The sequence below is a fragment of the Nylanderia fulva genome, unplaced genomic scaffold, assembly GCF_048542155.1.
Source record: "Nylanderia fulva isolate GAGA-0341 unplaced genomic scaffold, ASM4854215v1 Scaffold13, whole genome shotgun sequence".
NCBI lineage: Eukaryota > Metazoa > Arthropoda > Insecta > Hymenoptera > Formicidae > Nylanderia > Nylanderia fulva.
Window position 1 is genome coordinate 2409393 of NW_028189518.1, and position 13453 is coordinate 2422845.

A 13453-nucleotide genomic window follows, 5' to 3' on the forward strand; every position below is an offset into this window, starting at 1 on the left:
AAATTATATCCATCATCGATTTTACGTTGATTTTGGCGGGAAAAGTATGCAAAACTCATGCAATATCTATTCGCGATCACAAAAACTATACAATAATATATTTATATATAATTATGTCCGCATTTTTTTTTATATATCGACGATTTATGTAAAAAAATCCTAAATAGAGCTCCTTCAACATTTGTTTCTTTATCAACTGGCATAAATTATCCGGTGAGGTGACGCTGAGTGACGCCGGTTCGGCCGGTTTGGCGCGATCGCGACTGCATGTCGGATGTGTTTCGATCAATCATTCAAATAATTATAGAAAGCCTATACATCATTGAGTGCGTATTATATTAATTTTATCATATTGCTTTTACTTTTAAGAAAATACAATTTTTTAGTAATTTCAATAGATTCTCGTTTTGATATAAGACGTTTTAACCTCCCCTAACCTATTTTGTTATTTCTTTTTTTTTAAACAATTTTTTATTTGTTATATATTTATTATATCTATTATTTTATTTTTAATTTTGTAATTATTTTTGTTTTCTCTTTAAACATCAAAGATCATTAGTACATTTTTTCTCATATCAGTAATTAACCATAAGAGATTTAGAAATAAAAGTGCTTGTTTTTTTTTATTTTATAAGTTCTTTTAAGTTTTGTGTGTAATATTACATGTTTTAATTGATGTTTGTGTACATTTTTGTGAAATTTTTATACATTTATATATTTGTCTATTTTCAGTAATACATTTAGCAAATGAGAAATATAACGCATACAGAAATGGAGCCATTAAAAATACATTTAGACTCTTTAGAGATGGCTGGAAAAATGGTAGATAAACATATTCTTGCAGACAGTAATTTTCCATCTTTAATTAATCTTATGCGATACAATGTACAAGGTAAATTATATATTTCTAAAAAAAATTATAATTCTAAATAATAACAAAAAATTTGATAAACTTGATTCATCTCATACATAGGTGGACCAACTGTTAGCGGTCTTGATGATCATGATTATCCTAGCTTGAATGGTCCTTCAGTAAGCTTAACAAATATTAATCAAATGAAGATACATAGCAAAATTCCCTTGCCTTCAGAAGTGATGGAGCATTTTGGTCGTATCCTTTTTAAATATATAAAACAAATAATTGATATTTTTGATAGATAATTTTATATAAATAAAATTTAAATATTTCTCTTTCTCTTATTTAAATCTTAATAAAAAAATTTAGATATGCAATGTCATTGCATGATGGGAATTTTTACAGAAATTTCAAAAGCATGGCTTACAATTGACAGTGATATTTATGTATGGTCCTATGAGAATGAGTAAGTATCAATATTTCGAATTTTATGTGACTGATACAAGTTTATAAATTTATAAAAATTAAAATAAATTTTTTCTGTAAATTTTTACAGATTTGATATTGCTTACTTTGATGGTTTGAATGAAACTATTATAAGTGTAGGCTTAGTAAAACCAAAGGCAGATATCTTCCAGAGTTACGTCAAATACTTATTAATTCTTACAACAACAGTAGAAATAACTATTCTCGGTGTTACAATACTTGATGATACAAAAGGTATTTATTTTACAACTGTTTACTTGTTTTACAAATTTGTATCTTATCGAATTTTATTTATATACATATATTATTCATTTTTATTTTTATGTCCACAGAAGTGCAGTTAATTCCTGAACCAATTTTTACCGTTACCACTGATGGAGTAGGAATCACTACAATTGCTAATACTAGCAGTGGTAGAATCTTCCTTGGTAGTAGAAACGGATCACTATATGAAATATATTATCAGGTTCGACATTTAATATTTTAAGTTTCCTTAATATCTCCTAAGATTCGAAACATTGCATTACATTTAACTTTTACTCTAATCTTTTTTTGTACATGCAGGCAGAGAGTAGCTGGTTTGGTAAACGATGTAAAAAAATTAATCATTCAGAAGGTCCATTATCGTTTCTGGTACCTTCATTTGTTACTATGGCATTGTCGGAAGAAGAAGCTATAATACAGATATCTGTGGACGATTCGCGTAATATTTTGTACACTTTAGGTGATAGAGGTACAATTACAGTTTGGGATATTAATAATGGTGGTGCATCTAGAATCACATCATTATCTCAAGCTTCTTTGGTACAAAATACTGTTAATGTTGTTAAGTAAGTAATACCTTTTATTACAATCTTTTTATTACATAAATAATCAAATTATTTAACATAATCTTCTTTTAGAACTTTGGACAGTAATAACTTTCGACCTCTCGTAAGCATATCGGCAATAACGGAATCCGAATCGGTACATCTAAATTTGGTCGTTGTTGCAGCGACAGGAACTCGGTTTTACTTCAGCTGCACTTCAGTTACAAATCCCTCAAGTAGACCACAAGGTTTACAATTAATACATGTTAGATTACCACCAGGCTATGCTGCAAATGCTCCTGTAATGAGACCACGCAAAGTCCAAATGGCATATTATCGAAAGGGTAAATTATTTATTTGTTAATACATCATGAATGAAACTTTAGATGGCTGATTTGAATATATTTTTAGGAACTCTTATTCTTGTTTGCGGTGGTGACACCGAAACTGTATGGTGTTTAAGCAATGACGCTTATCCATTTACAAATTATTTGGCTGAAACTCAGAGTATCTTGCCTCTTGATAGCTCAGCTTGGGCTATGGCAGAGATTGTAAGAGATTCAGCTATACACATAGAAAAGCAAAGCACTACTCAAGGTGAACCTCCGCTTTTAGTACGTCAACATATGGAACCGCCGAGGAAATTCATATTTTTAACAGCACAAGTATGCATTTACACATAAAAACACACGTGTACAAAATAGGCATATTTTTTACATGTACGTGAAAACATTATATACATATTTATTATTTTAATTATTTTATTACAGGGGGCAATAATCTTAATGCAAGTACGTCCTGTAGATATTCTGAGACAACTTCTTCTCGAACAACGTGGACCTGATACTGAAGCAGTACGCGCATATTTTCAAACGCAATCTTTAGAACAAGCTTGTGCTACGTGCTTAATTTTGGCAACTCTTGAAAGTACTCAAAATGCTCAGGTATAAAAATTTAAAATAGTTTATATATATATATATATATATATATATACACACATATGTATATTGTACATCTCATTATTAATAATAATTTTCTGATAATTACATTAGTTATCAGAATGGGCGACTCGTGCATTCTTTCTATATGGTAGTCAAAGGATATCTGGAATAGGTCCTATAATTGATATGCATAGTGGTTTTCCTATAAATCCAGGTATATATGCATATTCTGTAAAATTCGAATATTACACACATAATACATAAATACATGATATTAGGTAAATACTTGATATTTAAAATTAAGATTTAAAATTAATTTTAATTTAGCAGATTTACGCACATCTACACCCAGAGTACCATCTTTCGATTCTCGAACTCAAGCTTTCCGATCTCCTGCACAAATAGGTCTTGGCACCACAGATATTGCCTTGCAACATTTCTCTGCTAAGCATAGCGGGTTATATCTGTTTGTTGGAAGAATACTTCGTCCTATATGGAATATAAGATGTATAAAACAAGAAATAATAAATAACAAAAATGTGGTAAGTATACAATGCTAGAAAAAAAATTATTTTTATTATATATGTTCTATTTTTATTATATATATTTATTACAAAATTTCTCAGAAATTTGCATCAATCATATAATCTTTCAAAACAATTTTTTCTTAGAATGCTTTTTTATTTTTAATTTCAATTCTTAAAATCTGTTTGACTAACTTGATTTATCATAATTTCAAAAACTAAAATGTTTAATTTGTTATAGAAAAATAATAATAAATAATTAAAAATGTTTTTTAATTAGTTTGGAAAATTTTGAGTTAGACTTATGTACATGTTTACTATTAATTTTATTTTTAAAATTAGAATATTTAATGTTTATAATTAAATTATAAAACTTAATAAATTGTATGTTTAAGTATAACTTAAACTTATCTTTTTTTTTTAGATATCCAGTACAGTACCAGCAACACAAATAGCTTGGATTTTAGGACATTTGCAAGCATTAAAATCTTTCTTGAATAAAAATACGCATATTACAAAACAGTATGTATTATCTAAAACGTAATCTGTTATATGATGCATAATATTATATTAAATTAATGAGGCAAATTAGTGAGATTAAAACTAAGTGCACTTATTTTTAGGCAAAGCACAAGTAGTAGAACATTAACCGATGGTTTTGAAACGACGATTCAAAGTCATTTTCAAGAGCCGATTGTCGAAGAAAGAAACTCGTTGGATGCTTTAAAAGTTTTCATTACTCATGCTTGTGAAGTTTTGGGTTTATGGAAGATATTATGCGAGAACCGCTTAAATAACATTATTAATTGTTTATCAAAGGTTACTGTTTAACTTTAATTAAACTTTTTCAAAAGCTTAGTTTCTGTTTTAAAGATAGAGAGATTAAGATATATATTAATATTTTTCAGGATCAAATTGCTCAATTTTCTACAGCCACTTTTAGAGATTTGATTTTAATAGGTCATGAGATATCTTCTCTACTCATTATTCATTTGATTGATAGGTAAGAGTTAACAAACAATGTTATAGAATGTTATATAATGTTTTATAATTAATTATATTAAAATTTTGTAGTTATCTTGGAGATAATGCATCAGTGGATTCGGTAAGCGCAAAATTAAGAGAAGTATGTCCCAATCTGTATAGGACTGAAGATGCTATTTGCTCGAAGGTATTTTTATATAATTTACACAAATCAATATTTATGTATATATCAATATTATATATAAATATCTTTGTAAATTTTAGGCGAATGAAATTCTTCTAAAAGCAAAAAATTGTACAAATCCTGAGGAAAAAGAATGCTATCTTCAGTCTGCTTTAAAGGTATATTATAATACACGTTATTTGCACAATATTATAATCCAACTTTTGATTTTACTGCATAAATACGTTTACAGCTTTGTAAAGAAGTAGCACCCAGATTGAATTTGAGTGCAGTATGTCAACAACTTGTGGCCTGCCAATTTTATACAGGAGTACTAGAATTGTGCATTTGCTGTGCAGAAAGAATAGATCCCAATAACGCTGCCTCGCATTATTACAAAAACAACGAACCAATAGAGGATCAAGAAGGAAATCTGGCATTTGCAAAACGGTACTCATTAACTCGTTGCAATAGTGGTACATCTTTTGAATAATCATAAAGAATCTTAATAATTTAGTTCATTTTCTCTTTTCTTTTCACAGTTCAGAAATTTATAAAGAATTCACCACGATGTTAGACCACTTATATCATCAAAGCATCTCTAATCCTTTAACACCAACTATACCGAGCAAACCTGGGCCTCCTCTACAAATTGCATCAACTGCTACAGTAACACCAGCAAAAGAGATAGTAAGAAACATTCATTTGTCCAATTATTCAAAATATAAAATTAATTTCTTTTTCTTAGTTGCACGAAATCATTCATGATGCACTGCAAGCACCTTGCGAGACACTTCATTCCTGTATTTATACTTGGATGATAGAGCGAGGACTTCATGGTGAATTAATTGCACTCGCAGCACCTTCACTGGAAACTTATCTCAATCGCGTTAATGCGCCTGAATTACTCTGGCAGTTTTACGAGAGGAATAAGAATCACGCGGCCGCGGCAAAAATTTTAGATTCCTTAGCTAGCAAAGTCGGGTACGTACGCTTATCGTTTGTATAATACCATTTCGCAAAGGTAAAAAATAATCATCATTGTTCATCTCGTACAGGTCCGAAATATCACTGTCAAAAAGAGTCGAGTATTTAGCACGAGCAGTTGTATGCATGCGGAGTGATCAAACTGGATATGCTCCTTATCTTGGAGTTTTCTTACGTGAATTAGAAGATAAATTAGAAGTAGCCAGAATGCAGCAACAGGTAAAAGTTAAAATTTTTTTATATACAATTATTGAAAAATATCTTGAAAAAGAGATTATATATATATATATAAGTTATTAATTAACATATATTTAATATTTAACAGATACTTGACATTATAAGCAATCAACAAAATCTGTTAGATTCTATGACAGTTACGGATGCAAAGTTGAGACTAAATTCTTCATTGCTGGATATTACACAGGTTTGTAGTTTTGATATATAGATATATATCATGTTTTATATATATATATATATATATATATATATATATATATACATACACGTATATTTTTTAAAAATATATTTTTATATAAAACATTAATTACAGTTGTATGAAGAATATGCAGATCCTTTACAGCTTTGGGAATGCAAATTAGCTATAATTAATTGCTCAGGTCACCAAGATGACATGTTAATTCAAGGAATTTGGACAAATATAATTAATAATGGTATACAAAGCAATATTTTACATATTTACATTATTTATTCTCAATAATTTTTAAAAATTTTTATATATTTTTAATGATAGAATTAGAAAATGCAACGGGAACAAACGAAGATAAAATGACTATTTTAATGAGTAAAATTAAATTACTTGGTCAAGAATATATTGGATCACCGCATTGTTTCCCAGTTGGTAATTATATTTCATATATATTTGATTATTTTTTCATATTGAAGTTTTATATATTAATATTCATATTTTTTAATATTTTCTTTTATATATGTATTTTAGATTTCTTGGTAAAACAATTGGAATTCAAGGCGTGTAAATATAAGGTATCCAACATTAGTATTATAACTGGATTTTTGGAATTGGGAATAGCAATGGAAGATCTCTTAGATATTTATGATAAGTAAGTATACTATAAATGCAAATTTTTATATACTGGATTGCAAAATTATAAATATTCTTTGTCTTTAGAATGATTGGTAAGGATACCCGTACTTGGTTACATAAAGGCAACGAATTTCATCTGATCGAATCAACAGCAAATTTGGTAAATTATTTTATCACAAATTCGAACGTAACAAATAATTTTATCAGGTAAATATCATCTGTAATACTGATCATACTTTTATTTTAGATCAAATTTTAATTTATATAAATTAAAATAAAAGCAAACAATAGCTTATTTTAAAGAAAAAACGAATTAAATATTCTGTTTTTAATTTACTATTAGAAAATCATATGTTCACAAAATTTTATTTCTATGAAATTAGATTTTAAAATTAGATTATAAAATTAGATTTTTAGTAAAACTTTTTTATTACAGGAGAAAGATAATAACAAAATGTCAAGATGTTATTTCGAAATGTTCAACAACCCTCTTCAGTAAACCTAATGGTGGAGACCTCGACAAAGAAATAACGAATCTACGATCAATCCAAAGCATATTGAACCGCATGTGAAACAAATTTACTGAAACGCGCACAGAAGTCAATATACATACAGATTTTGATATACATTACATGAAAATAAACATGCGAACCTTTGTGACCTCTAAAATTGTTTAATATTTTCTCCTGACAAAAAACTCGTATTTATATATATATATTACTACATAAATTAACTGCTCACTTTTATAAATCTTTGTTAAGAAATGTACCACAGTTTTACTGTCTAATCTTTTATAAAGTTGTAAATTCTAATAATGGTGTATCGAGTATTATGTAAAAAAATTTTGCAAATACATACATCTATGCTATGTATTTAAAAGTATATTTGTATATTTATTCCTACCAATCATTTTATATCAAATAAGTAACATTAAATTGATCAAAGTCAAAAGAATTATAAATTATAAAGGTAATTAAAATTTAAATTTTATACAAGATGCAGATGGATGATTGTTTTAAAATAGACATATACATATCTTACATATATTAACTTGTATACATAGGATAAATAAAAACTAAGTTTTAAATGCAATTCTTACATCCTTTATGATTGAAATAACAATTTAAAATCATGTGCTAGTATGCAATTTCAATATAACTTTATTTGTAAATTGTTTCAGAATTCAAGCTTTTTCAGACATGTTTATCAAATGTTTCACATTTTAATTAGAGCAAAGAATTTGTGTAAAATGCATATTCTTTACCTATCATCTTTTGTGTATTAAAATTAAACAAAAAATAAGAAATTGAAGCAAACGAGAATGTACCAACGTATTGATACTCTGGGGCCCTGAAAAGGGCCATTTGTTACTTCGTGAATTTGCAGCCAACCGTAGGTTATTGTCTCACGTTGCCGGTTTACGATTATGCCTTCTTCTCCGTCTTCTTCGGCAATAACACTGCTTGAATATTTGGCAAAACACCTCCCTGTGCAATAGTGACGCCCGAGAGCAATTTATTCAATTCTTCGTCATTACGGATGGCGAGCTGCAAGTGTCTAGGGATGATTCTGGTTTTCTTGTTATCGCGAGCCGCGTTTCCTGCCAATTCTAGTACCTCAGCAGCAAGGTATTCCATCACGGCAGCCAAATACACCGGTGCACCGGCACCGACGCGTTCGGCATAATTTCCCTTTCTTAATAGTCGATGAATACGACCCACGGGAAATTGCAATCCAGCTCGGTTGGAACGGCTCTTCGCCTTGCCCTTTATTTTGCCACCTTTGCCACGTCCAGACATCTTAGCTTGCTCAAGTAGAGAATCCTCGAAACGCACAGTACGACGGTCAAACGCAGTATGTGCCAGCCTCGCCGAGCAGAGGACATTTATAGGCGATCTCGGGACTAACGCTCGACCAATAGCGTGCGAGAAGGCTGCCATTGGTTGGAGTTCTATTCACCGTACATTTCCGAAATGCTGCTATGCTGAAAGTATCATCGTTGAATTTTTACACATCTGTATCATTTGAAATATGAATAAAATATAAATAATAATGATTCAATGATCTAACAATCTAACGCACAATTAGTAATGGAAATATATATAATAATAATTATGTTAATTATATATTTATATTTTAATATATAAAATTATATAGCAGTACACGTTACATTAATTGCAATTATGTAATAACTTTTAACAAAAGTTAAATTTTTAAATATTAGCATATTTGTTAGGTTATTTGTTTTATTATATTAATTATCCCATAACTACAAGATTAGGCTAAAATTTTTAAGAATGTATTAAAGCAGATTTAAATCTTTATTTTATATTTATTTCACTCTTTTATTTTTTAATTAATGTTCACTTTCACTTTGATACATGTCTAGTTCAAATAATGTTTTTTATTACTAGAAATAATTTTAATTTCTTTTTCTTGTCAGTGCTACGAATTTGCTTTAAACATTTAGATGTCATTTTGTATGTCGATGTAATACTATACATATATACAAACGATATAAATATAAATATATGAATTTCAAATTGTGTAAAAAAAGAAATAAAATACCTTTGCTTTCTTTTCTAGACTTATTTATGAAAAAAATAGAAAAAACTTTTAACACTATTTATGCATTTAATCTATTTTTGTATGATTAAATCTTTTAAAATATCACTTTTAGCATTTATCTTAATTTAAAAATCTTGCATAAAATTTTAAATTTGTAATAAATAGAATTGTCTTATACAATACAATCTATAATATACTATATAAATTAACAATTTTTAAGTATTTAAAGGATTATTTGCATTTATGGAGCATCAGCATAAGGCATAAGTACTCTTATACGATTTTATATATAAGCTATATGCATACTTAAATAATTTATATGTATATAAAACTGAGATATTCTTTCTATTTATTAAACCATTAGCTTATAAATTTCTAAATTAAATTTAAAATACTTGATTATTATAATACTTTTAATAAGAACATATTTTGAGAAAGAAAATTTTATAAAGTATAGGATATAAATGTAAATTATTTTAGTACTTTTATACATATTATTGCTTTAAAGATTTGTTTTGAAATTGAGAATAAGAAAATAAGAAGAATAAAGTATTAATACTATTAATAGATAAAGAAATAAATTGCGAATAAAAATATTCTTTCGAAGAAAGATTGTTGGCCCTGAAAAGGGCCGATTGTTTGTTGATTAGCTTCGCTTAAGCTCGCTCGCCACGAATGCGACGTGCCAATTGAATGTCCTTAGGCATGATAGTGACTCGTTTAGCATGAATAGCGCATAAGTTGGTATCTTCAAACAATCCTACAAGATATGCTTCGCTAGCCTCCTGAAGAGCCATTACGGCAGAACTTTGGAAACGCAGATCAGTCTTAAAGTCTTGAGCGATCTCACGAACGAGTCGCTGGAACGGTAATTTACGGATAAGCAATTCCGTACTCTTTTGATAACGACGGATCTCACGAAGAGCCACGGTACCGGGCCTATAACGATGAGGCTTCTTCACACCGCCGGTAGCTGGAGCGCTTTTCCTTGCGGCTTTAGTGGCGAGCTGTTTGCGAGGAGCTTTTCCTCCTGTCGATTTGCGAGCAGTCTGCTTGGTACGTGCCATTGTATTTAACGTAACGTCCAAATATCTTCAAAGCGCTTCGTCAGATTAACGCGTTCCGAAGGAATCACTGTATTTATATACCCTCCGACAGCCGGCTTTGACGCATCTGATTGGTCGGTAGCGCAGGAGTAGGGAGAACCGATGGCGCGACGCTCCTATTGGCTGATGTCGTCGTGGTGGGGATTACCGAGCAACTATGGAATAAAACTCGTGGTTTTCGCCAAGTCGAGCAGAATTCGTCGAGCTCTTCTCAGAGTGATACTACGACGCTTATAAGCAGATCAAGATGACTGGTCGCGGTAAGGGAGGAAAGGGATTGGGAAAAGGAGGAGCGAAGAGACATCGTAAAGTACTTCGCGATAACATCCAAGGCATCACTAAACCAGCCATTCGTCGTCTCGCACGTCGTGGTGGTGTCAAGCGTATCTCTGGATTGATTTACGAAGAGACGCGTGGTGTATTGAAAGTATTCCTCGAGAACGTCATCCGTGACGCCGTCACCTACTGCGAGCACGCCAAGCGCAAGACCGTGACCGCCATGGACGTTGTCTACGCCCTGAAACGTCAAGGAAGAACCCTATACGGTTTCGGCGGTTAAACAGACACAATTGTTCTTATATACAAACGGCCCTTTTCAGGGCCACAAATTTTCAAACATTGGAATCTTCTTACAGCAATTATACAACATTTATTATTTATTTTAGAAGAATTAAAAATTAGATATTTTATAGTAAAGATATATTCTATAATTTTTTACTCGTATATTTTGTGTCCTGTTTATGTTCGGTAAAGAATTTAATTTTAAGAATTTATGATATATATTTATTTGCCGAATTTAATAATAGATACGCGAAAAAAACTTGAGAAAAAACAATTCTAAGAAACTTCGAATATATTAATAAACGAATAAGACAAGTAAAAATCAAACTGTTTGTATACACTGAAGCACTATTTTTTTTTCCTTTTTTACATGTTTGATAGATACTGATGTCTAATTTATGATCTTATAAGATCTTTATTCTGTTTTTACACATTTAAAATATTTTAAAAATTTGTGTTTTTATATATATATATATATATATAACAATTTTGACATGCAATTTTATTATACAATTTTTTATAATTACAACTGTGCTATAAAAAACGAAAAAGAATGTGATAATATATTCATTTTATTATATTAACATTACGATAAATTAATGATTTGTATTTCTTAAATCCTATTTATTAACACAAAAAATGCGTTATAAAATTAAGTTCACGAATGTATATATTTAATTCAAGATTATTTCAATCTTAAACGATCTTACGAGGGATAAGAAAGTTTTAAAGAAATCCAAGTTTATTCGTTATATTTCAATTTGATTATTAATTAATGAGGAGATAATCCAACTATATGTATAAACCGTAAGAGCCTATTGCAACAAGTATATCAAAAAGTATCGTGAAACTTCAACTACTAATGACAATAAAAAATTAAGAGAAAATTATATATTATACATTATATGTATATTATATATACATGCTACATTACATATACATGTATTTTCTAATAATCTGTAAGCTATTTAATGATTAAAAATTTCGATCTATCTAAAGTCATTACTTTTAAATATTTATACAGCAATAGAAAGTAAATTATTTTTTACTGACTTACAATTAGAGTGCTATATAAAAGTTTTAAGATCATAATAATCTTTATTTAAATATATATTCGGAATTTAATTTTGTAACGCATTTTTGTGTTAATAAGATTTAAGAAATATAAATTGTTATTAAATTTGTCGTAATATTAATATAATAAATTGATATTATCATTTATCATATAAATTGAATAAAAGAAACATCGAAAACTCAACGCAACGAACAAAAGGTATTTTAGATTTATTATATTTGAATTTAATGTAATTTAAATTGATGTATATGAAAATCAAATATTCAAGGTTGTATGGAGAATAAATAAAGGCATATAAAATTTGTTATGATGTCAATATAAATATTACTTCATCATTACGAAAATAATACGTTTTAATAACGTTTCGTATCTATAATTGATTTAATAACATACTTTATTTGTATATTGAAAAATGAGTTGAAATATACGTAGATTTAATTTGTAAGCGAAACGAAAAGACTTCCATGTCTTAGACATATGTTGGCCCTGAAAAGGGCCGATATATTTTGCGATGTGTTAAATGTTGCTTTACTTGGAACTGGTATATTTGGTCACCGCTTTAGTTCCCTCACTGACTGCGTGTTTTGCCAATTCTCCGGGCAAGAGAAGCCTCACTGCAGTTTGTATCTCACGAGAAGTGATCGTCGATCTTTTGTTATAATGCGCCAATCTTGACGCTTCGGCGGCGATTCTTTCAAACACATCGTTGACAAAGCTGTTCATGATACTCATGGCTTTGCTGGAGATTCCGGTGTCGGGATGCACTTGCTTCAACACCTTGTAGATGTAAATGGCATAGCTCTCCTTCCTCTTCCTCTTCTTTTTCTTATCCGTCTTGCTGATGTTCTTCTGAGCCTTGCCTGCCTTCTTGACAGCTTTTCCGCTTGTTTTCGGCGGCATGATGAGCGACGAGTTGTCCTGCGTACGAGTGTATCGAACGAAGTCTGAGCGTCAATTGATCGTCCGCAGCCCAGGCGCGTTCATTTTATACCAATCGGGGGAGCTACGCTCCGCCAATCACGTTTCGCGGCTGCCAAACCAAGCTTATGCGTTGCTACAGTAACAGCTGTCACACGCTTTCTACGTTGAATCGGAGCAAGCTATAGAACTCGTTACTCGCAAACAGAACGTTATACAATGATGGTTTATAACAATAAAATGACTCTAACGATCTGGTATAATTCTCCTTAACAATAGTACATAAAAAATATATATATCTGATCTGCATTAAAATTTCACGTTATACTTCTTGGAATAAATTGTTGATGAATTAATATTATGCAATTTAGATAAATAATTAAGTTGAACACACGTGGTTTTTTATAAAATT

General features: G+C 29.8%; 5 protein-coding genes across 6 annotated transcripts; 2 read left to right on the forward strand and 3 right to left on the reverse strand.

Annotated features, from left to right (window-relative positions):
• The first annotated feature begins 228 nt into the window (after window positions 1-228).
• On the forward strand, window positions 229-7695 carry Nup154 (nuclear pore complex protein Nup154). 2 transcript variants are annotated; one of them, XM_029304778.2, is made up of 27 exons: window positions 229-326; window positions 733-892; window positions 974-1111; window positions 1226-1322; window positions 1413-1576; window positions 1675-1808; window positions 1907-2172; window positions 2245-2495; window positions 2563-2816; window positions 2922-3095; window positions 3204-3306; window positions 3420-3634; window positions 4041-4138; window positions 4240-4435; window positions 4525-4619; window positions 4691-4787; window positions 4865-4942; window positions 5017-5213; window positions 5306-5453; window positions 5512-5747; window positions 5822-5969; window positions 6076-6174; window positions 6301-6421; window positions 6502-6609; window positions 6709-6829; window positions 6898-7020; window positions 7250-7695. In XM_029304778.2, the coding sequence occupies exons 2-27, from the start codon at window positions 748-750 to the stop codon at window positions 7383-7385; spliced, it is 3942 nt and encodes a 1313-aa protein (XP_029160611.1). In that variant the 5' UTR covers window positions 229-326; window positions 733-747; the 3' UTR covers window positions 7386-7695. The 2 variants fall into 2 exon arrangements, with proteins under 2 accessions (XP_029160611.1, XP_029160612.1); XM_029304779.2 differs by having other exon boundaries at window positions 3423-3634.
• Window positions 7696-8162: 467 nt separating this feature from the next.
• LOC114932597 (histone H2A-like) lies at window positions 8163-8684 on the reverse strand. Its single transcript, XM_029304884.2, has one exon. The coding sequence runs from the start codon at window positions 8610-8612 to the stop codon at window positions 8238-8240; it is 375 nt and encodes a 124-aa protein (XP_029160717.2). The 5' UTR covers window positions 8613-8684; the 3' UTR covers window positions 8163-8237.
• Window positions 8685-10001: 1317 nt separating this feature from the next.
• On the reverse strand, window positions 10002-10507 carry LOC114932581 (histone H3). The gene has a single exon (XM_029304855.2). It carries the CDS (start codon window positions 10446-10448, stop codon window positions 10038-10040), a length of 411 nt encoding a protein of 136 aa, XP_029160688.1. The 5' UTR covers window positions 10449-10507; the 3' UTR covers window positions 10002-10037.
• A 153-nt stretch (window positions 10508-10660) lies between these two features.
• Window positions 10661-11183, forward strand: LOC114932582 (histone H4). Its single transcript, XM_029304856.2, has one exon. It carries the CDS (start codon window positions 10735-10737, stop codon window positions 11044-11046), a length of 312 nt encoding a protein of 103 aa, XP_029160689.2. The 5' UTR covers window positions 10661-10734; the 3' UTR covers window positions 11047-11183.
• A 1425-nt stretch (window positions 11184-12608) lies between these two features.
• LOC114932564 (histone H2B) lies at window positions 12609-13093 on the reverse strand. The gene has a single exon (XM_029304837.2). The coding sequence runs from the start codon at window positions 13021-13023 to the stop codon at window positions 12652-12654; it is 372 nt and encodes a 123-aa protein (XP_029160670.1). The 5' UTR covers window positions 13024-13093; the 3' UTR covers window positions 12609-12651.
• Window positions 13094-13453: the final 360 nt, after the last annotated feature.

Coding starts and splice junctions, on each gene's coding strand:
- Nup154 (XM_029304778.2), top strand. CDS start 748: ATGAGAAATATAACGCATACAGAAATGGAGCCATTAAAAATACATTTA. Junction 4,620..4,690: donor ATTATTCATTTGATTGATAG/GTAAGAGTTAAC, acceptor AAAATTTTGTAG/TTATCTTGGAGATAATGCAT. Junction 5,970..6,075: donor TAGCCAGAATGCAGCAACAG/GTAAAAGTTAAA, acceptor AATATTTAACAG/ATACTTGACATTATAAGCAA.
- LOC114932597 (XM_029304884.2), bottom strand. CDS start 8,612: ATGTCTGGACGTGGCAAAGGTGGCAAAATAAAGGGCAAGGCGAAGAGC.
- LOC114932581 (XM_029304855.2), bottom strand. CDS start 10,448: ATGGCACGTACCAAGCAGACTGCTCGCAAATCGACAGGAGGAAAAGCT.
- LOC114932564 (XM_029304837.2), bottom strand. CDS start 13,023: ATGCCGCCGAAAACAAGCGGAAAAGCTGTCAAGAAGGCAGGCAAGGCT.
- LOC114932582 (XM_029304856.2), top strand. CDS start 10,735: ATGACTGGTCGCGGTAAGGGAGGAAAGGGATTGGGAAAAGGAGGAGCG.